This window comes from Anas platyrhynchos, chromosome 1, assembly GCF_047663525.1.
Source record: "Anas platyrhynchos isolate ZD024472 breed Pekin duck chromosome 1, IASCAAS_PekinDuck_T2T, whole genome shotgun sequence".
NCBI lineage: Eukaryota > Metazoa > Chordata > Aves > Anseriformes > Anatidae > Anas > Anas platyrhynchos.
Window position 1 is genome coordinate 30710031 of NC_092587.1, and position 21840 is coordinate 30731870.

At 36.3% G+C, this 21840-nt stretch overlaps 1 protein-coding gene across 1 annotated transcript in view; it reads left to right on the plus strand.

Annotated features, from left to right (window-relative positions):
- Positions 1-21265, plus strand: part of CNTN1 (contactin 1) — a 248436-nt gene extending 227171 nt beyond the window's left edge. Inside the window, exons 21-24 of the mRNA XM_027457131.3 lie at positions 1809-1995; positions 4106-4218; positions 5359-5515; positions 18684-21265. Coding sequence (XP_027312932.1) covers positions 1809-1995; positions 4106-4218; positions 5359-5515; positions 18684-18763 — 537 coding nt within the window. The 3' untranslated portion in view covers positions 18764-21265. The remainder of the gene's footprint in view (positions 1-1808; positions 1996-4105; positions 4219-5358; positions 5516-18683) is intronic.
- Positions 21266-21840: the final 575 nt, after the last annotated feature.

Genomic DNA, 21840 nt, shown 5'->3' on the forward strand with positions numbered 1-21840 from the left:
GTTTTATTAAACATTTAAATTTAAATAAGCAAAAATAAAGCCTTGTCAAATGAAAGTTGAACCCCTACTTTTTAAAGAGGAGAACTGCAGTACTAACGCCTTGAAACCTATCTGCTCTTCTAACATATACCTCAACTGAAGTTTCCAAGGAGAAAACTAACATCAGCAAAATAAAAGATTAAACCAGTTGCTATTCAAAAGACAAAATGTCAGGATACCTGATGTCCCTAATCAAATCTTACAAAGCAAAATTTTTCCTAGAGCCTGAAATTACCAACAGCATTAGCCTCTTCATAAGAAAATTTTAGAAGGTTCTCATGTAGCATACTCTAAAATCATTACGAAGACAGGCAGAGCAGAGCAGGAATTCTGAGAACAAAAATACTCAAAACCAAAATATAATGGGCACCTGTTTAGTCTCTAAGGTTAGTTTAATCATTTATTCTTATGCCTACAGTTATAAAAAAGACAAAGCCCAGAAGGTACAGTGTTTTACTCTCATTTGTATCTCATGAGGCTATGCAGAATAGAACCCCACATAAGTGGCAGTCTATGTGGAATGGCATCACTTCTTTAGTAATTTTTTTGTTTTGAATTTCTGTTTTGTAATTGTGTCTGAAATCTAAGCCTAGATATTTATATCAGTAATTTGCAAAGATGTGCATTTTAGCTGTTGGATCAATAGTGCTTTTGAAAACCAAGGTTCCTTTTTTTGTCTATTTAAATATAGATTTAAAAAGCTAATCTCAAATAGCAACTTGTGAAACTGTGGTCAAAAATGAGTCCAAAAAGACTCAATATGGCCTGTTCTTTGGTTCAATATTTGTGTTTATATCTGTCAAGGTTATTTTCATACAATATACCTGAGGCAACATACAGCTTTTTTAAGAGAAAATACTTAATTTCAGGGATAATACCACATCTACTTTCTAGGTTAGTTTTTTTTTTTTGTCTTGTTTTATTTATTTATTTATTTTAATCTCTCCTTTTAATCTTAGTGGCCAAGCTGAAGTTCTCTCATATATTGATAAAAGCAGATTTTTTAAGGTACCTTTACAGTTCTGTAAAAATATTTTTGTACTAAAAAGAAAATAACTTTTGATGTAGTACGTGATAAAACTTTGAAGTCTAAGAGCCAATTTGGCAGAAGAGCTGCTGTGCACATAGCTCACAGAGGAAAAGGTAAGAAATAGATATCAGTTCAGGTTCAATTATTTTTGAAGCAAGGCTTCTTTGTAAATCTTAATCATTGGAAGAAACAGAAGAAAATGTGTTTATTCACTGGAATTTGTCTTAGTTATGCTTCTCGGATACACACACACATAACATGATTGACTTCTTTTCATTTTTCTAGATATAAGTACAAAAGGAATAGATTTATTAGAAATTTTACACAAAATATCATGAAATCAATAGCAGAGTGTAGTCTACTCACTGGTGTAGAAAAACAATGTTAAAGTTGAGAGTCAAATGCTCAAAAAACAACTTAGCAAGAAAATAAGACACATTCTCAGAAGGTATTAGCCATTTCCCAGACTTGTAATGACTTTGCTGAAAATAAGTTAAGCCACTGTGAGGAAAAGCTTCAAAATACAGTCTGACTTAGTTGCTGTTTCTTTATGTCTGTATACAGCTTGGTTAAAATCATAGCCTGGAGAAGGAGTTCCATGCTGTCGCTGTTAAATGTCTTTTAGCTCACTTACTACCCAGAGTATGTTGTGTAGAAATATCTAGCACACATCATTTTTGATAAATTTTCCTTATAACAAAATATGCTAAGTTTAATCATTCAATTTGATTGCTTACAGATTCGTTACTGGGCTGCTCACGATAAAGAAGCAGCTGCACAGCGGGTACAAGTAAGCAATCAAGAATATTCAACCAAACTGGAAAACCTGAAGCCGAATACACGCTACCATGTAGATGTTTCTGCCTTCAATAGTGCAGGCTACGGACCTCCCAGTAGAACCATTGATATTATTACTAGGAAAGCACGTAAGTAAATGGAGAATTAGGTTATTTATAATGTTGTGTACTTAATTGTTGCATGTTGTATCATGTCTCTCATGTCCTCAAACTTGGCTTCTCACTCATACGCCTTGTGTTCTTCCTTTATGTGGTATTGGTTCTTGGTGTGAAAATTTCTACCAAGGCTCTCCTTCCTCACTTTTGTTTCCATGTTGTCGTGGTTTAACCCGGCTGGCAGCTAAACACCACGCAGCCGTTCACTCCCCCTCCCCCTCCCTCTCTGGGACGGGGGAGAGAAATGGAAAGTGAAGCCTGTGAGTTGAGATAAAGACAGTTTAATAAGACAGGAAAATAATAATAATAATAATAATAATAATAATAATAATACAATGGTGATAATAGTACTACTACTAATAATATGTACAAACAAGTGATGCACAATGCAATTGCTCACCACCCGCTGACCGATGCCCAGCCTAACCCCGAGCAGTCCGGCCCCCCTCCCCCCAGCTCGCCACCCCTATACATTGTTTAGCATGGCGTCAGATGGTATGGAATACCCCTTTGGCTAGTTTGGGTCACCTGTCCTGGGTCTGTCCCCTCCCAGCTCTTACTGCACCCCCAGCCTGCCTGTTGGCAGGACAGAGCAAAAGGCTGAGATGTCCTTGGCTTGGTATAAGCACTGCTCTGCAACAATTAAAGCATCGGGGTGTTATCAGCACTCTTCTCATCCTAAGCCAAAACACAGCATTCCACCAGCTACTAGGAAGAAAATTAATTCTGTTCTAACTGAAACCAGGACACATGTACAATGTGGCTATCTTACAAAAGGCAGTAAGGAGACACAGGCTTTAAGCTCATAGGATAATTCAGGGTGGAAGTGACTCAGAAGGTCCAACCTTCTGCTCAGAGCACAGTCAGCCACAAGCTTAGACCAGGGTGCAGAGGGCTGAGTCTTGAAAACATCTAGAGACGGGGACTGCAGAACTCTGCAGATTATCAGTCTTTCTTGTATCGGTGGGCTCAAAGCTGGGCATGATATTCCAAGTCTCCCCTTAGTGTGAGCTGGGGTGGCAGGACAAGGGGTACTAGTTCTAAGTTGAAAGAGGGTGGATTTAGATTGGATGTAAGGAAGAAATTTTTCACCATGGGAGTGGTGAAACAATGGAGCAGGTTGCGCAGAGAAGTTTTGGGTGGCCCATGTTCAAAGTCAGGTTGGACAGGATTTTGAGCAGCCTGGTCTTGTGAAAGATGTCCCTGCCCATGGCAGGGGGTTGGAGTAGATGATCTTTAAGGTCCCTTCCGACCCAAACCATTCTGTGGTTCTAAGGGGTGAACATTCAAACCAAACTTGGGCAGCTACACTCTGGCTTTCTGTTTAATCAGTAGGGGGAAGTATTGTATTCTGATTATTAAATTACGACGAATTGCCTGTTTCATTAATGGTATCAATAGCCAGTAATAGGCACTTTTGAAAACTGGGTGATCTGAATCACAGTCTTGAATGTACATGCCAGGTTTCTGATTATAGCTCCTGATTTATTAATAATACCTAGCACTAACATATTCTGAGCCATGCTCAATAAATGCATCTTGTGTATTTAAAATACATATAGGGGCTAAAAATATGTATAACTAATTTGAGGATTTCTGTCGGTAAATAGTATACTGAGCAACTTGGACCTTTGGGGTTCACTTGTGTTGAATAAGAAGACTGCATTTTATAAACTTATTGTGTAAAATATGATTAATGGTTTCTGCAGTGAGGTACTTTGATTACTACTGAGTTAAATGTTAGATATCAATGAATAAATATGACTTAAGCTACATTTCAGGGAGGTTCTGAACATAGTTGCATGCCAGCAGACACACATGGTCAGCAACATAGTAAAAGGTCATGCTGGCCACTGCATTCTGACACCACAGAAAGGCAAACTCACAAAGCAGCCACTGCACAAGCCATACAAAAATTGCCTGGATGGAGCTGCAGCAGTTTGTTCCAGGAAGGAGACTACCCTTTAGCTGTATTAAGATTGATCATGATTTTAAACTTTACATTTCTATATATTAATACAAATGTCATTGAAGGTTTATGAAATCTCATTTATGTGCTCATTATAAATATGTTGCTTTTCAGCTCCAAGCCAACGTCCAAGAATTATCAGTTCTGTAAGATCTGGTTCAAGGTACATCATCACCTGGGATCATGTGAAGGCAATGTCAAATGAATCTGCGGTTGAAGGATACAAAGTATGATCTATGAAAATAATTTCTATCTTTGTGTATCCTATGTGAACTGTATTTTGTAAACAGTGATGCATTTTGATACCTAATTGGACTTAAACATATTTGCATGCTAAAGATGACAGCACTGCGCCCAGAGATCACAAATAGTAGTCTTAAAGCTGGTGGGCCTAGCCAATGTGATAAGAAAAACAATGTGGCACTGACATATATTTAGGTAGTGAGCCATGTTATGGAAAAGTTTAGCTCTTTTGTGACAGCAAGAACCTGATTTCCCATATTATACTTGATTATATCATATTTTTGCAGATTATATTTGGTCTATTGGCTAAACAGAATGATTAAAAAAACTACACTTTAATAGTTTCTCCTTATAACAGCTGCATTGGCCCAGCTTTCCTTTCCCATTTCTATGGGAACTACAGTTCCTGGAACATGAGCTCATTAATGTCAGGGAAAGGAGAAGTGAAAGGACACTTAACCTTATAAGATTCAATTACTGTGTAACTAGAGCAAGTGTGTATACTAACTATAGAGTGTACAGAAAGTTTCAAAAATTAATTCCTGTTTAAGATTGCTCTTTGCTTGGAAGTAAGAAAATTAGTATCATATTCTACATGTACAAATTTTCCTTGAAGGGTTGAATTACTTCCTGGGAATTGCCAAAAGTGTTTCCCAGAGATGATTCAAGAAAGAATGATCTTTTCTAAAGGTCCCACAAGACATACTGTCACATTCAGTTTAACAGCACTGAGAGTAGATAACAGAATCATCTCATTTATAAAAATGATAATAAATTTTATGTCAGAAAACCCAACCGAGAGGTGAGATTTTTATTTGATGTTCTTGCCCCCCCCTTTATTATTATCTTCCATTATTCAAGTACATATTCTGAATGGAGAGGCTGAAACTATTTTTCAAAAGGTGATGTAATTTTATAATAGAGAAAGCAATGAGAAAACATCCTGTCTAGATTCACCTTTTGTAAAAATGGAAAAGGTAGTATTTGCGACTGTGTTTTGAGATATATAGGTTTCATTCATAAATAAAAACCGAAAACTTTTTAATTCACTCACTGTGCATATATAACTATGTTTTTGTGGAAATGTAGCATTTCAGTAACTATAATTACTCTGACTTTCCTAGGTGTTATATAGGCCAGATGGACAACATGAAGGCAAGTTGTTTTCAACTGGAAAACACACAATAGAGGTCCCAGTCCCCAGTGATGGTGAATATGTTGTTGAGGTCCGAGCACACAGTGAAGGAGGAGATGGAGAAGTAGCTCAGATTAAAATTTCAGGTGAGCTGAAAGGGATGAAAGAAATTCCTTTTTTCTTCCCATGCTCCTTGGAAATCTTGGAATAAATACTTTCCTCTTGTACATTATCCAGAGATAAGCACACAACTCATCAACAATGATGACTAACTGCACTGATAATTATGGTTTATCTTAAAATCTTGCTGACAACTGATAATACACACAAGATGCTTCAGCAGCAGCCCAGCTCAATCCTGGATGCACTGCCAGTCTTCCAAATATCACTGTTTCTACTGGTGCCACCAGTTAGGCTGCCAGTTTTAGTAATGTACTGCAAGCACAACTACCCAGTGCAGGCCTCAGACTTGAGAAATCTGCTTGCAATAATCCCATAGTTCCTAGTATCTGTTAACCTCTGCATCTCATTCCTTTGTCAACTGCCTTGAAGAGGAGAGAAAGTAACAGAAAAGTAAGAGGTCCACAGTTGTCCACAGACCACTTGCTAGGGGAATTCCACTTCTCAGGGAAGAAGGGAAGCTGTAACACATATAGATGAATAATCAATGAGAAATGCAAAGTGCTCAACTTTGGAGTGGTTCAGATGATTAGTAAAGAGGGTGGATGAGACTGATTCAACTTGCACTCAGTATTGACTCTAAATACAAGGTCAGACATGGTCTGCACATCTCTTTCCTGTTACTTTTGCAATTTAAGTAGTGTCTTAGCACAGGTTACAGGTCAATAATTGTGTTTTGAAATTTGCTGGTGAGTGAATTCTTAATCCATTTAGCATACGCTCTACTAATTGTAGCATTTCTTCATGAAAATGTCAACCACTTTACAAAAGCCATAATAAATTGCGTTATATTATCATACTCCTTGGGAATCACTTCACATTTTAAGAGTTATAAAAAAGTTGAAGCAGCTGTTATCTTTTGGACATGTATTATTAGGTCATCTTTGTATCACACGTACATTATCATCTACTGTTAGTGTGGTGCAAAGACCTCGTAGGTTGCAAACTGGAAGCAGAACCGTCATGCCAGCACATGCTGAGCCCAAACTATTAAGTATTGACAGTAAGGCCTGCCCCAAACCCTCCTGTACAGAGATAGCACCTCTCCTTTGTTAGCACCTCTAGAAGAGTTAGTGCTCTACAAACACTAGTTTTGCATTACTCTGTGTTCCACACTGCAGACAAGTTTTGAGATGCAACTTCTCCTATACGCCAGATAGATAGGGAAGGACAGTACCTGAGAGGGCAGTATTCCCTGGAGTCAATTTAGAAAAGACGACTGAAAAGAAGACAAAAGACAGGGCAGTCTCTTTAGTATATGCATTTTATAGAGAACTGGGCGAAAATTTCATGCTATTTCTGTAATCAGACCATGCTTTTTCTAAAGAGCAGAGAGAAGTGCAGCTTTAATACCTACACGTGGGAAATTCTGTCTGCTAATTTTTATTAGCAGGCAATTTTCTAGTAGTGTGAGATGGTTTAGAATAATTAACTAAAAAGGATAATTATTGAGAACTATGTTACAAAATGGTGAGAAAATTTTAAGTAATCATGATTTTTCTTGGAAACTTGTGGAGGAGAAGACCTGGTTTCCTAGAAATGTGTGTTCTGTTGGTCAGCAGGACAGAATGGAACTTAAATATTTAGGGAAAGCAAAGGATATGGCATCTTATCTAATTAAGAAAGACCACTGCCTTCAGGCATCTGATTCCAAAATTTACAAGCCAAATTAATTTCATATATAAGTGACTGGGGAGAATTATGAAACTATTCAAAATAGCCTGGATGCTGACCAGGACTGACCAAATCCTAAGCAAACTGGAAGCATGCACTGAAGAGAGAGGAATGTCTAGAATGTTTGTGTGTCTTCCAAATTGGAGTTTTGCTGCTATTCATTTTGTATCAAATCCAAAGTAATCCACCTCATACATGTGAGTTAGGTATCTATGTTTCCATTAAATCAATTGTCATCTATGGTGTCATTCAGATGTTTAAACATTCAGAAACTTAAACAAAGCTTTTAGCATTTGACGTGCCCTGAATTAGCAAGGACAACCACATAATGCTGGCAGGCATTACAGGATCTACAGGAGACCTAGGTCTAGAGAAGGTCTACAGAAAAAGTAGAAGATCTGCATCTTATGGATCAGCAACTGGAGGCAAGGCAGGAAGTTATAAGGCATTTTTTGCCTGTATTTCAGGCATGCGAATTGCACTTTTTATGCAAACCAATGCCATGTTCTTGGTTTTTGTGGCTGCTATTGCTATGCTAGGCTAAAGCATTGTCAGTTTGCTGTAGATGTGCAATTCTAAGCACCTGCTGAGTTACATCTTTCGCTGGTTTAAGTACAATAACATCTGTTTCAAGAACCCTAACTGGCCCTAAGGCCTAAATTTAGTTATTAAAACTACAGAACTTTTTAACAAATATAAGTTAAATTTGAAAATCAAATATAAAAGAATTTAGAAGTGTATGTTATTTCTAGCTTCTTGTCCAAGGCAGAAACTTTTTTTTTTTTTTAATGTTTTCCTCCTCTTTCTCATAAGAAACCTAGGCACAGGCTGAAGAGGGAGGTAAAACATCCTGACAACTTCGCTCTCATATAGCCAGTCACCCACCTTCCTAAGGGATACACAGTTTATGTTGAGTGTGATATGAAGGAAGTTCATCAAACACAGCCGTTCTTACAAGCATTTATTTTTATTGAGCATCTTGAAAAGGAAGCGCTTATCATGAAATTACTCACTGCATTTATGCTGAGCTGCATTTTGTCATATCACTATAATCACTGTGAACTAGTAGTATTTTACTAGTAGTAGTCATATTTTATTGACCAGTGCCTGTTAGGGGTATATTAGAGGTATGGAGATACTTTTCAAGACCATTATAATAAATTCACGAGTTACACAATTTTAGATTCATTCTTGAGATACCATAACGAGTTGAAGATTGGAACTACTTGTTTAACCAAAGGAGTCAGTTCCAATGGCTAATAATAGGCTTATCTGTTTTCTCTGAAACAAATGAATGGCTGAGATTATTTTTTTTGTCCCTTTTATGCTTTTTGGATTGCAATGCTTTCTCATAATGCTAGTATTAATGCAATCAAAGCAATCTTGCAGTCAGTCAGAACTAAAACCATAGGGTACTTTGTTCTTTTCTCACTTCACTTGTGTAACTGCACTGGCCTCAGTAATTAACTAGCAGTTAATTTATGCCAGGGAAAGGAAAAATAGAAAAAAGCTCTCAAATCTTAAAATTTCATCCATGAGGGAGGAGGGTAACTTCTTATATAAGAAAATACTGTGAAAAAAAATGAAGACACCATGAACTTTCACCTTCAAATATGAAATCAGGCTAATGTTTCATTTTAAATAGCAACATGGACAAAAAATTATTTATATATTGTATATGCTTGCTGCAAGAAAACAAAATTACAGCCTCTCTCTTTACACTACTTACATATAAATATATATATGTATATGTATATATGAATAGTATTTGCCAGAGGCATATTTTATGATCCTGGAAAATATTTACTTTGAAGTATGCAGCTTTTGCAAAACAAAATGCAAAATTTTTACCCACAGTAACTCACACAAACATTTAAATTATTTTATCTTTTCATTTCTTTTTATTATTATGACGCTTTAAAGGGGATATTATTTATTGCACATATTGTTATCAAGTAAATAAGGTAATCATTCATTTTTCATGCAGAACAGTCAAAATCTTTTGATCATAATTTGAAAATGTCCCTCTGTTGCAAAGATGGTTGCAGTAATAAGAAAACTAAGAGGAGAAAACAGTTAAAAATCATGAGAAACGCTTATGAAAAGAGGCCTCTAACTAGAGGCATATTACATGACAGTGCTGTGTTACCGATCTTGGAACTGTTATGCATAAGGTTCTACTAAACTAAGAATATGCATCCAAAAGAACTCTCTATGAGAATTATAATTTTCACAGTGCACTTGACAGTTTTCTCATGACTGAAAATTAAGTAGAAAATACTCAGAACAACCTCTAACATGGTACATAAATCTGCCTAAAGCAACTTGCTTGGTTTTCTTTTCTTTCTCTTGATTTTCCTTCATCATGACATTTCATTTCATTACAGTTCTAATTTATTAGTGGGGCCCAGTTTCAAACCTTACTCTAAGAATTAAGAATTGGTAACTTCATGCGTTACAATATATTGAGTGCTAGAACAAATATCAGAACAAGCCATATTTTCCTTAATTTATTTGCTTTTTCTTGTATTTAAACTCAACAGTAGGCAGACTGTGAAAATGTTTTCTTATCTGGTTATATTTTTAGTATGCATGATCCTGTGATAATGCCAATGCTGTTAATTTTTTCATTTATGTTTATTTACATGAGAAAGTCTGGATGCTTGGGAAGTATGAGCGTAACAAAATTTCATTTTTAGTTGTAATGCTCAGAACTAAGCTGTGCAGTGGTAGTTGAAAGCCTTTATAACTAGAAATTAGATGTGTGTACAGAGATTTAAAACTCAACAGAATTTCCAGAGAACACACGAAACAAAAGCAGTATAGGTTATTCATTATCAGAATCATGCTAAAAAGACAGTATTGTTATATACCAGAAAACAGAAAAAGATTCAAGTCCTTGTGGTATTTTTTAAGTTCAGTGGTTAACAGTGTTCACAAACTTCACAAAACACAAGCTTCTCAGTTTTGTGTACCTAACCTAGACAGACTACTTTTTTTTTTTTTTTTTTTCTCGGTGAGGAGAATGATCCAGAAGTCCTAGGCTAGACACCATCTCTAACACATTTTTTGTTAAAACCTCTCTTGTGTGACAGAAACCACTGATTTTCTGACAGATGCCATTAGTGATCTTTTTTTCTAGTTACTTCACTGGCAAAGTCCAACTGACTTCAGAAAACCTTTTTGGTAATAAGGAAGGCACACATCTCTTTAGTTTATTATTAAGGAAGTACCACCGAGTCCAGTTCCTTTAATAAACACTAAGGTTATATAGTTTGGTGGCAAGAGGCAATCTAACAAGTGCATAATGGTATAAAGAACAAAGATTATAGATCCAAGGTCTAGATAATGTCAGATGATATCACATAGGGCAGTGGCCTGAAATTATAATTTGGGAAGTTTAGACTAGACTTCAAGAAAAATTTCACCAAGAAGTGAAATTTCAGCACTGAGACAGGTCACCAAAGAGCATGTGCTTTCTTCATCTTTGGAGATTTTTGTGTCTCAGCTAGGCAAAGCTGTGACTGGGGACATCCAATGTTGGTGACAGGCCTGAAGTGGGAAGTCAGACTAGATGGCCCCAGGAGCACCTTCCAACCAGCCATTATGTGCTCCTATGAACTGTATAACTTCAGAACTTTGATGGTACATTAAATTATGTTTCATTAGAAGCACAGTCTGTTCTGTGATTATTTGGCAGCATTGAATTCATATAGATGGATTTGTTACTATGGGTATAAAGCATAGATAAAAGCCATATATTTGCTAAATCAAACTTATCTTTTAAGTGCTGGTGACCATATGGGAAATATTTTTGTGTATTTTTGCCTCCCTTTCATAGCTGTATTAAGTAGTACATCTTATTACATATTGAAATGCTCCATGTCTTTTTCAGAATACTTGAAGGACTTAGATGTTAATGCCATATATTAGGACTTAGAGGTTAATGCCATATATGTCACTTTCACCATGCTCTAAAGCCTGTTTGATGACTGGATAGCATATGGCCAAATTCATGAGCGTCATACCTGCTCCATACCATATGTGCGAGTCTTGTTGCACTCTGAGGAGGGATGTGCAAGGAGGCCTCTCCCTGCCGTGAGGCAAGCACTGTAACCAGCCCACTGAGACTGGGAATGGCTGCTTTTGTAGAGGCTGAGAGCACCACTCTTCATCTTGTGATATGTAAGAGCTTCCAGACTGAAAGGTGAAGACTTCTAAGACAGGTTTTAAAAGTACCTCAGTATTTATACATTACATCTGTTTCCAAGAACATAGAAAATTCCAAAACTGGAGTATTTTTCCATCAATTCACCACCATTTTGCACCTAAAGTACCTGCTGTTCACCTGTTTTACTATGTGGTTGTAAAAATGTGAGCTATTTGCAAGTGAAAAGGAGTGACTTATCTGGTATATACTTGGAACACATTTACTTGTAAAAGCATTCACAAGTCCTTGTTTTCTTGAATAAGGAGGAGCAGGTTCCTCACTCAGAAATCCCCAGACATACCAGTTCACCAAAGATCTGCCCTTTTTCTCTTTTGGCCTCCTTTTTTTTTTTTTTCCTGAAGTATTATCCCTTTCTGATTAAAAACCTGTCACAAGTCACTCAGAGGAAGATCAATTTCCTCTTAGTGGTTATCAACCATAATTTCTGAGGCAGTGCAGAATGTATCCATGTGGAACATTCACAGCCAAGTGTTTTGCCACACCAGACAATTGGTGTAATTACAAATGAGCTTTTCTATATGGACAAGCTATGAAAACTTGTTCCAGGCTCCTCTTGCTGCTTCAGCAGTTTCCAGCAGCAAACACTTCTTAGCTGAACACATGATTCAGCCTTACTTGGTCTGGCAGTAATGCTGGTGCTTCTGGTGAGCCAATTTGTCAGGAGTGATTGCTTGCAGTGGAGAGACAGAGTAGATGCTGAGAGGTATGACAAGCCTTTATGTCACAGAAACTGTCATGAAATTCACAAAATGTGCACAAATACAACTTTTGCCTGGGTCACAAATGGGCCTCCACAGATTTTTCTTTTTATTATTTCCTAAGTGTACCACTTTAAAAATACTTTTTTAATAATGCTACCTGTGGTCTTCTACGGTCTTCTACTTAACTATCCATGCAAAATAGTCTGTAATGAGCATTACAGATGTGAAAGGGAAGAGGGCTGATAAATAATTCACATTTAATGAAATTTACTAATAGTCTGCCAACTGAATATTATCTCATTTTGCTCAGAGTCTAATGCATCTTTTCATGTTGGCAGACCAGGTCTCCAGCAGGGCCAGAGTCAATAGAAAAGAAGCCCGTGCAGCTGCCAGTGGGCACTGCCAGCAAGTCAGGTGCCATTGCCAGAGCAAAACAAAAAAGTTCACTTGGCTCTGGGATATGGCTTCTCAAGTAGAAGAAAAAAGACTAACACAGTGGGCGGACAAACCACCCAGACCACCAGTAGTCCTTTAAACATGTTTGTAATGCTCTGTCTCTTGTTCTTGTAGTAGTTTTTAAACTGTTCTAGAGCTACACAGAAAACATTAGCACAGCACAAAGCACAGGCAAATGCACAGACAGCATTATTGCCAGCATACACATCTACTCTGCTGCAAAACTGTGATTCACAGGGCTGTGAATTACTCTGTAGAGCCTTTCTTGAAATGTTCATGGCATAGACAAGAGGAAAATTTCCTCATACCTAAACAAAGGTATTCCTAGACAAGGGAAAGTTGGACTTATGACTTAGCAATGCTGCCACTGATGCTAGATAAACATATTCTAATTAGTTCAGTTACTTTCCATTTCCATGATTAGGGATAGAAGAATTTTAACCATGCCTGCTCATATTTCCTATTTCTGTTGCGGTTGCCTTTCATGAAGACACAGTTTCTGTCTGGGACAAGTGGAATTTCTTTTCAGAAGGCAGTTCACAGATCAACAAACCCACACACTTATTTTATGCAATTTAACCTAAAAAAATGTATTTTCTCCCTTCCCAGTTTACTGTCCTGCCTGGATAAATATGAAAACACTCAGAAAACAGATATTGATGAAGCCTAGTAGATAAATTAATGACAGTTTTCAGAAGATCTGAGCAGGCAAAAATCTGCTTTTTTTTCTAGTTGGCTGAGTTATTTCTCAGAGAAATGGACATGCTTAGTTGCAAGCAAGGAGAAACAGAATATGAGAAGAATTTTAATTTACCTTTCTTAAAGTAAAAAGGGGAAATATAGAAACAGATCATTCTGATGGACAATGCATCTTGGGCATCTTCTCCAAAAGGAGAATATTATTTACAGGAAAATTGACAGGAGTTCTTTCAAAAAGAAAGAATTTTGCAGAACAGGCACAAAGGCACACTCATTTCTTAAATATCAAGAATAAAACTTTGTTCTGCTATAAACTTAATTATGAATTATGATAAAATATCAGTTCTGATAAGAAACATTTCTTTTTTCTTACTCACTCAATAAATTTATGGTAGTTTCTGTCATGTTGCACCTACTGTATCATTCAGATAGTCAGTCTGTGTCTATGTGAACAGCGGAGATACTCACAGAATTCACACTCCTTAAACTAGAACAGTCATGTAGACATTCCCAGTGATGCTCAATTCCTGGAAACTAAAAAAAAACCGACATAATTTAATGCAAATTAAGTCTTGAACAATCATTCCTGACAACAAAAGGGGAGAAAGAGTTTTGCCACAACAAGATCGGCTTATTATTAGCCAAGGAACAGCTTGAAGTTTGTGTACGTTGGCAGGACAGACACTTTCTCACTGAGAAAGAGAAGTTATTTATGTATGACAGTTTCACAGATGACCAGTAACTAATTTCCTGGTTTGCAGACCTGATGAAAGTAAGATTTCTAAATAGTCCTGCACATTTTTTTACAGTCCAGTATAAGAAGGATACTAATGTTGGGAAAAGGACCAAAAATGCCTTATCTTTAAGATAAGTAACATTTAAAGAAAATAATGACATATTTTTAATATCAAGTCATTGCAAAGTCTTGGGAAATATATAGATGTCTGAATTGTTTTAATGCTTGTTTCATTTAGGCATTAATTTCATTCCTTTTGAATATAATTGGAAACATGTTGCCTATTGTTCAAGATGTCAGTAAAATTTGAGATCTCCAGTCATGTCTAAAATTTCATCCTAGACTTTATATAATTGAGATGGCAATGCAGAATATAAAATACAAATGGAAAGCTGTGGATTAGTGGGACTTTACCGGGAGTTCCTGTGATATGTAAAGGTCTTGCTGAAGGCAAACCAGTCCAGTGGTAGTTCCCTTTATTTGCTCAGGTAAATAGCCATTCATGAGAAAGTTATCCCTAAAGGCTGCTGAGAACAGAAGGCAGGAAAATAGTTATAATAACTGCATGCATCACATACAAATTGTATTCAATTTTAAGCTATGTTCTTGGTATATAGTTTAGTCCTAGGCTTAAAAATATCAACTACAGGAACTCTATAGCAGACAGTAGTAAGGCCTTCATGGGAATATAGGAAGAAAACAAGATTTCACAGCAAATGTTTAAGGTGGCTGGAAAAAAAAATGCATTTAAGGTATGTGATTCATGTTTATTTGAAAGAAATGAGGAATCTTAATCTGATGTCCACACATAGTGAGTTATTAGGAATGGTAATTAGGTCATGTAATACTCCTTCAGTTTTGTCCCCTACTTTGGTGGCTGTAACTTGCATGCAGGCTGGAGACATGATACTGGTTGAGATTACAGAACAAACATGACTGTTTGAAGAATGAAGAAGGAGAATGAAGCTTTACATGCTAAATATATCCATCTCATACCTGGCTAGACTTCAGGAGATGTTCAATAATTATTCTGTTTTAATTTACATCCACATGTTTATATCTGCATATTCACTGTGTGGCATTTCTGGCATTTCTCTATTTTTTAAAAGATTGTTAAAACTGACAGATCACAACTGCTTTACTCTATTGCACAGAATTAAATCCTATGGTTTTTACTCAGGCAAAACTTACATTAATTTCCATTCATGAGCTACAGGAATATATGGGCCTTCATGCAGTGGTGAATAATATTTCAAGTAAAGTATGGCTCCTGACACGTGGGTCCATAATCTAACAAGAAGGAAAAATAATTAAATAAAAAAAAAAGAGAGAGAGAAGAAAAATTTAATGTGCATAAATTTAATGTGCATTTATTGTCCTAATGTTCTGTTCTGCTGATGAGTTGTCTGAGGGTAGGATTTGCTTCACTGTGGAAAGCTGTTTTAAGCATCTGTGCACCAGTGTCTAAACCTTGAAGAAACTGCTGCAATGAGGTAAACTGCTAGCTCTCAATTCTGGAGCTAGTTAATGCGTCTCAGAGGAAGACTTATTATTCCTTTCTCTTTGTAGAATAGTTACATGCAAATAGAAATTTCCTCATACTTGCTCATCATAGAGCTTCACTCAGAAAACTTTTCTTAATTTTTTCTTTCATCAGAAGCATTCAAAATGGGACTTTAGTTGTGTCTTCCCAACTGCATTTTCCTGTTCTGACAAAGACAGAATACATTTTTGTGGATATTCTTAGATCCAGAATCTAGAACATATTTTCTGTGGCTATTATTTATTCATTATAAATTGATATTTGTGTATAGAGACTACAAAAAATATTCACATCTTATAAATCACTAAAAGTACGAATAAATATACTTTCACAATTGCCAAAATATAATAGTTGTTATGTATGAGAATACATTTGAACATAAGTTTATGTATGTCTTAAGGATAAACTTCCTCCATTTATGGATACTTACAAAAGCAATCTTTTTTTAGTATTTTCTTTCATTTACCTTTTACTGAGCTGTACTGTGTACAGCTGATTTGAGGCAATGGAGAATGATTTGTTGGTCTCTTGTCTTGTTTTCCAAATGCTTGGATATCAGAAAGTACTTCAGAAGAAAGGAACCCTACAGTATTAGGGGAAACAGTGGGAGTGGGAGCAGAGTTTTTAGAGGTCAGAAGCAAAAGAAAGCTGAGGGTGGAGTTTAGTAGTGGGGACAGAAAAGAGAGAGAAGCAGCAGAATATCATCATTTGAGTGAGTAGCAGAGTCAGGAGGAGTTAGATAGTGGACTTGGAGGGTGGAGAAGAAGAGGAATACAGCTGAAGTTGAAAATAAATTATCTGGGGAAAGCCCTAAAATCCTGGATTCATGGCAGAGATACTGTGGAGTTTCTTCCTGGCTGGACAACAGAGAAACCAGGATGATGTAAAAGTACTTGTTCCCACCTCCTGTGGCAGAAAAAAAAGAGGGGGAATAGTTGGCTCCATCTCTGAAGCTGTTTTCTGAGTAGATCTCTGATGCAGTTTGCATAGAGCTTCAGCCATGGGTCAAGCCTTTCAGTCTGCCTTTCTAGTAGCACTTAAATTCACTGCTGAAGGCCTCCTGTAAACAGGTTAGGCCTTCCACTTGCTAGCGGCTTATGGTCCCCTTTCTGTTAAATGACTTGCACCATGAATCTTGCATATCTTTTGTGGTATTTGGCCACCTCATAAGTATCCTTCCATTCCTGGGGTGGGGAGGGTGCACATAGATTTTGGCTGAAAGGTGTCTTTAGACCCAGCTCTTTATTCTCACCATACCAATGCTCAGGAATTAGTTGGGAAGAACTGTATTTAATAAGTCAATTGTAAGGAAAGAAGAATAAGTGTTCTAGTTTGAGATATGATCCCAACTGGCTTTCCAAAGAATTGCCTGGGAAAAAAAATAAAAATGTTTGGAGCCAAATGAGGACAGGAGATAGTGCTATGAACATGGGCAACTTGCAAATAGTACAAGTATTGTACATCACAGAAAACACTGAGTAGAAGGAAGTCAAACATATACTGTGTCGAGACATTTCATGAAAACCCCATCAGAAACAAAATCCCTGCAATTATGCATGTAGGAACCACAAATGAATAATATCACTTTCATATACCTACAACTGACTGTTGAGCTGGTGAATCCAGGAGTTTTCTGTTTTGGACTTGGCCCACATACTTTATGAACATTGTTTTTGTTATCAGTCAGTTTCATTTCCATCTAGTTTCCTTACTTTCTCCTTATTATTGTGGGTAGGAAATACTGCGAGAAATAAATGCTTGAGGGAATTTACTGGTATTTATTTGGCCAAATTCACACTTCAAAACAGCATTTTTTTCACACTTTATCTTGTTTTGCTAATTTATAATTAGTAAAGTACTTTACTAATAGGAAGTTTGAAAATGAAGAATTAAGCTCTTTACTTATACTGAAAGATGCAAATACTTCTCAGGCAGCTACATAAAACCTACAGATCTGTCTTTCTGGAAGCCTGAATAAAGTTGGAGAAAATGATGTGATTTATGCGGCCGTGCAGGATGTGAATGCTATTTTGGGACTTTCTATAAAAGAATGCTTGAAATTTAATGTGTTGTGCTTGTCGTTAGCTACATTAGGACTACCTGCTGAAATCTGTGCTGCTTGTTTCACGTGATACCTTTTCAGTCTGTTTTTGTCCTCATTCAGAGGAACATTGGCTAAGGAGCCATCCAGCAGGTAGGTTCCAGCAGTGCCTCAGGATTGTTGCCACCAGTTGCAAACTCCTTAGTGTGTGTTCAACAGCAACGTGAGCAACAGTAAGCTAGGTCCCACCTTTCTGGGATGACAGAATAGCCCATTCTCCAAAACCTTTGGCCAGTCCCCAGGACTAACAGCCAGGCTCACATTCATTATCAATTTGGCTGGGTTATTTTGTCACATACATGCTTCTTGATGAGGAGCTGGTCCACAGCAACACAAGACATTTAACATAATAGCAATTCTTATGCCTGATTACCAGAGCAAGTCAAGTAAAGCTTGTAAGCTGTCAATTAATATTTTTTGTCTTAAAATATTTGTTTAAGAAAGACCCTTGTGACTTTAACAGACATCAGTGTGTAAATGCCACACTGCTAGAAGTCAGCCATCTGGACTTTGTAATCTAGCTGGTAAACAAATGGATCAGGCTCTTTGACATCTCTCAGATTATTGCTGATCATAATAACATTAACATTTCCAAAGGTGTCTCTTTGCTTTGTCACATTTCAAAGACTCCATTAATTTTGTTTTCAAGTGTTTAAATATTTATTTTGACCTTTTACCTCCTGGTATAACCTCCTGGCTTGTTGGACCATCCAAATCAAAATACACTGATGTGTTCTGAATGGCTTTGCTGCTTGTATAAACACACTGCATAAACAACTCTTGCAGAACAAAAGACCAAGTCCTCGGCTGTACTGAGAAAGTCTCTTTGTCCATTTCAGATTATGCATACAGGTAGGAAGCTGTGTTGAGATATGCCAGCTGGTTTTCTGGCCTTCATACCCTGCATTCTTGCTTGCATCCAAGGTTGTTTCTCCACACTGAGAGTAATGCTGAAGTAAAATAACACTGTGCTGTTATCTGTTCGATGTGCAGGTGCCACTGCTGGAGTACCGACTCTGCTTCTGGGCCTGGTGCTGCCTACCCTCGGTGTCCTTGCCTACTCGGGATTCTGAATGTAGCTGGATTTATCTTGTCCTCAACCGAACGCAAGGAACTCCCCTTGAAAATGAGGACTGCGACTCTCGATTCCTGTGGCACCATCCTAAGCCAAATAAATTACACTTTAAAATAAATCACCCTACCAATTTCCTATGAACTTTAAGAGGACTGAGGCATCCAGGAACTCCTTCATTAAGTAAATCAACTTTTGAAAGGATAAGAGATATTTTTAACTTGTTCCAATATGCCTTATAAAACACTTATGCTGATCTGTGACAGTTGCATGATTCGGTCCAATGGGGCAAGTTACAGTGTTAAAACCCAATAACATAGGCTGTACAGTGAAAGTAAAATCACCATACGTAGGTGCTTTAACTTGAATAACAAATTGTGAAATATAATAGAGATTGAAATGTTGATTGTATGTGATAAATGTAAGAGTACTACGTCTGTCTGTACTATCCTATATGTTTTGTGTACTGCATATTTTTGAATGGCCCCATCATCATTTATTGGGATTACTGGTTTTTAGAGAGACAGTCAAAGCAAAAACATTTTGTTTATTTTTACAGCTATATTTCTTGAGGCTATTGGATACAATTTGAAGGACCTGAAATAAAAGTCAGTTACAAGGATTTTTTTTAATATATTCAGAATACCTGAGACACTTGTAGCATGCTCAACTTAAAGGAATTTACCTGTACTTTACTGACACTGGATTTACCATATTCTTTTTTTTTAAATAATTCTGTTGAAAATTCTGTTATGGTCATTGTTCCTGATTTTAGGAGTGAAATGTCAGCTTTCAGGGAAGCAGCATAATATGTTGGTTTTGATTTAGTATTATTATATTATTATTAAGGTAGCAATATAACAGTTAGGAGACTGAAGATGGAGTCCGCGCTAAAATCAGCTAAATGGACCATGAAATGGTAGGAAACTTATGTTATTTTTTAAATGAAAAGATTTAAAATAGAAAAAATAAAAAGATATACAGTAAGTGGCAAAAACAGAGTAGCACAGTAAAAAAAATATATTTACATTTCTATGCTGCAGATACCAGATGTTATCTTCCTGTAGTGAAGCGTACATTTGGGAGAATTATATGCTTTTTCAAGAATTTGATATTATTCTAATGTTCATAGTGTTGTAAATAAGAGTTTTAAAGTTCTGAGACTGTTCCCCTATTTGGTAGAGTACTGAATGATCCAACTTTGTGTTAATACATGAGTCAGATCCCAACTGTTAGTTGAATTTAAATGTTTACTATGGCCTTTGTGAAATGGGAGCTCTATTAGAGATTGAGAATGTTTTTGTTCTGACTGTATCCAGGGTGTTTCAGTAGTTTTTTGTTTTGTTTTGTTTGTTTTTAAAGAAATGCACATTCCTTACATTTTCCATGGTGTGCTGGGAATTAGAGTGTGAATGTTGAAGAAACACAGTGATATTGAATCAGCTGGCTCAAGTAATAGTGCAATGTCTGATGCTTCAAGAATTATAAGCTTTGAATCATATTTTATTAGCACAACCTTGCTGGCTACTTAGAAATAGATTTTATCTTTTTAGAACTGATACTGTAGAGGTCCATAATAATAATATTTACATGAAGCAAGAGTAGGTCTATTAATAATTTACACCCCTTTCTTTAATTTGTATAATTTTGTACTATATATTTACATGTAAAAGTGTAGAGTCTTCATTAAGGAATATCAATAATATTGTTTTAGTTTAATTTTAAATATTTGTTACAAGATGAAAATTTTTTAAATAGGTGAAAGTGACAACTTCCCTATAGAGGAATGTCAAAGTGTCAAGCACTACTGAGTTTCGTAAATTGTATAATTATTTGAAAGAGAAATGAGCTGTCTTCATACATGAATAACAAATATGCTGTAAGCCTTCTGTACAAAAAAAAAAAAAATAATGCGTTTTATTGTATTTCATTTGGTTTGGTTCTTTTGCAGTATGACTCATTTTTATATTATCTACAACCACAACTAAATCTTTTGCCAAATGCATGATTGCCTTTTACTTTTCTAATACATCGTGTAAAAAGCAGCAGTGGTTAGTTTTTGCATGAAAATGACCTGGGAGGGAAATACACTTTTTTTTTTTTTTTTTTTTTTTTTTAATCAGCAGCACAGATGAGGTAGGTCTCACATACTGATCAGGTAGTTCAAGGTTCTTCATTGTTTCACATAATTGTATAGACTTGACTGGGATCTTCAGTTTCAAATTGTTGTCAAGAAAAACTAACTGATGTATCACCTGCTTTAAAATGCAAGGTTCTTAATTAAAGTTTATATAGATAGACATATTTGTTGTTTCTTTATATTTCAGGAAACTTGATATTACTATTATTTGATACTGATGAATATTGAACTGTTTTTTAGTTAATTTTTATCTTCCTTTTTTTTTTTTTTTTTTTTTTTTTTTCAAAAGAGTAGAGCAGGACTGTGCTTTGTCCTTTTTATGAATGAAAAGTAAATTACAATTAAATAAATGTATCAATGTTACTCAAGATATAATAACTGTCTTTTGAATTGGAGCTTTCTATTTTTATAGTAATGTCACCTGTAACAGTAAAGGTCTGGATGGGATGAGGTCCTGTGTATCTCTCCCCTGCCTTCTTGTGAATTTTGCAGGAGATATGAGCCTTTCTGGAGTAAGGGTAGCTGTTTTATTATAGGTGATACAGAAGGATTTTCCTGACTTCAGTGGCTGAGAGTCTCCTGAGAGCTTTTCAGCATTTTTGGAAGGAAGAGTTAAACAAGCAGAGTATTTTTTCAGGTCATGTTTTCAACTTCAGTAGATATATTACAAAGAAAAGTGCCTGAAATGGGAAAAGTTTGTATTGATTCGTGCTTTGTGCAATCACAATTTCCAAGAGCTCATACCAAAAATAACTGGCTGAGAGACTGATAGCCTTTGAGGGATCACCTTCGTGTCCTAAACTGTAGAAAATGTACCATGATAGAAGTTTATCTGTTGGTGAAGCTGACGATCATACTGCAGAACTTGGTTGCATTTACCTTCAGACATACCAAATGAGAAGTGTTGATGGCAGAATGTGTTTCATAGAATCGCGGAA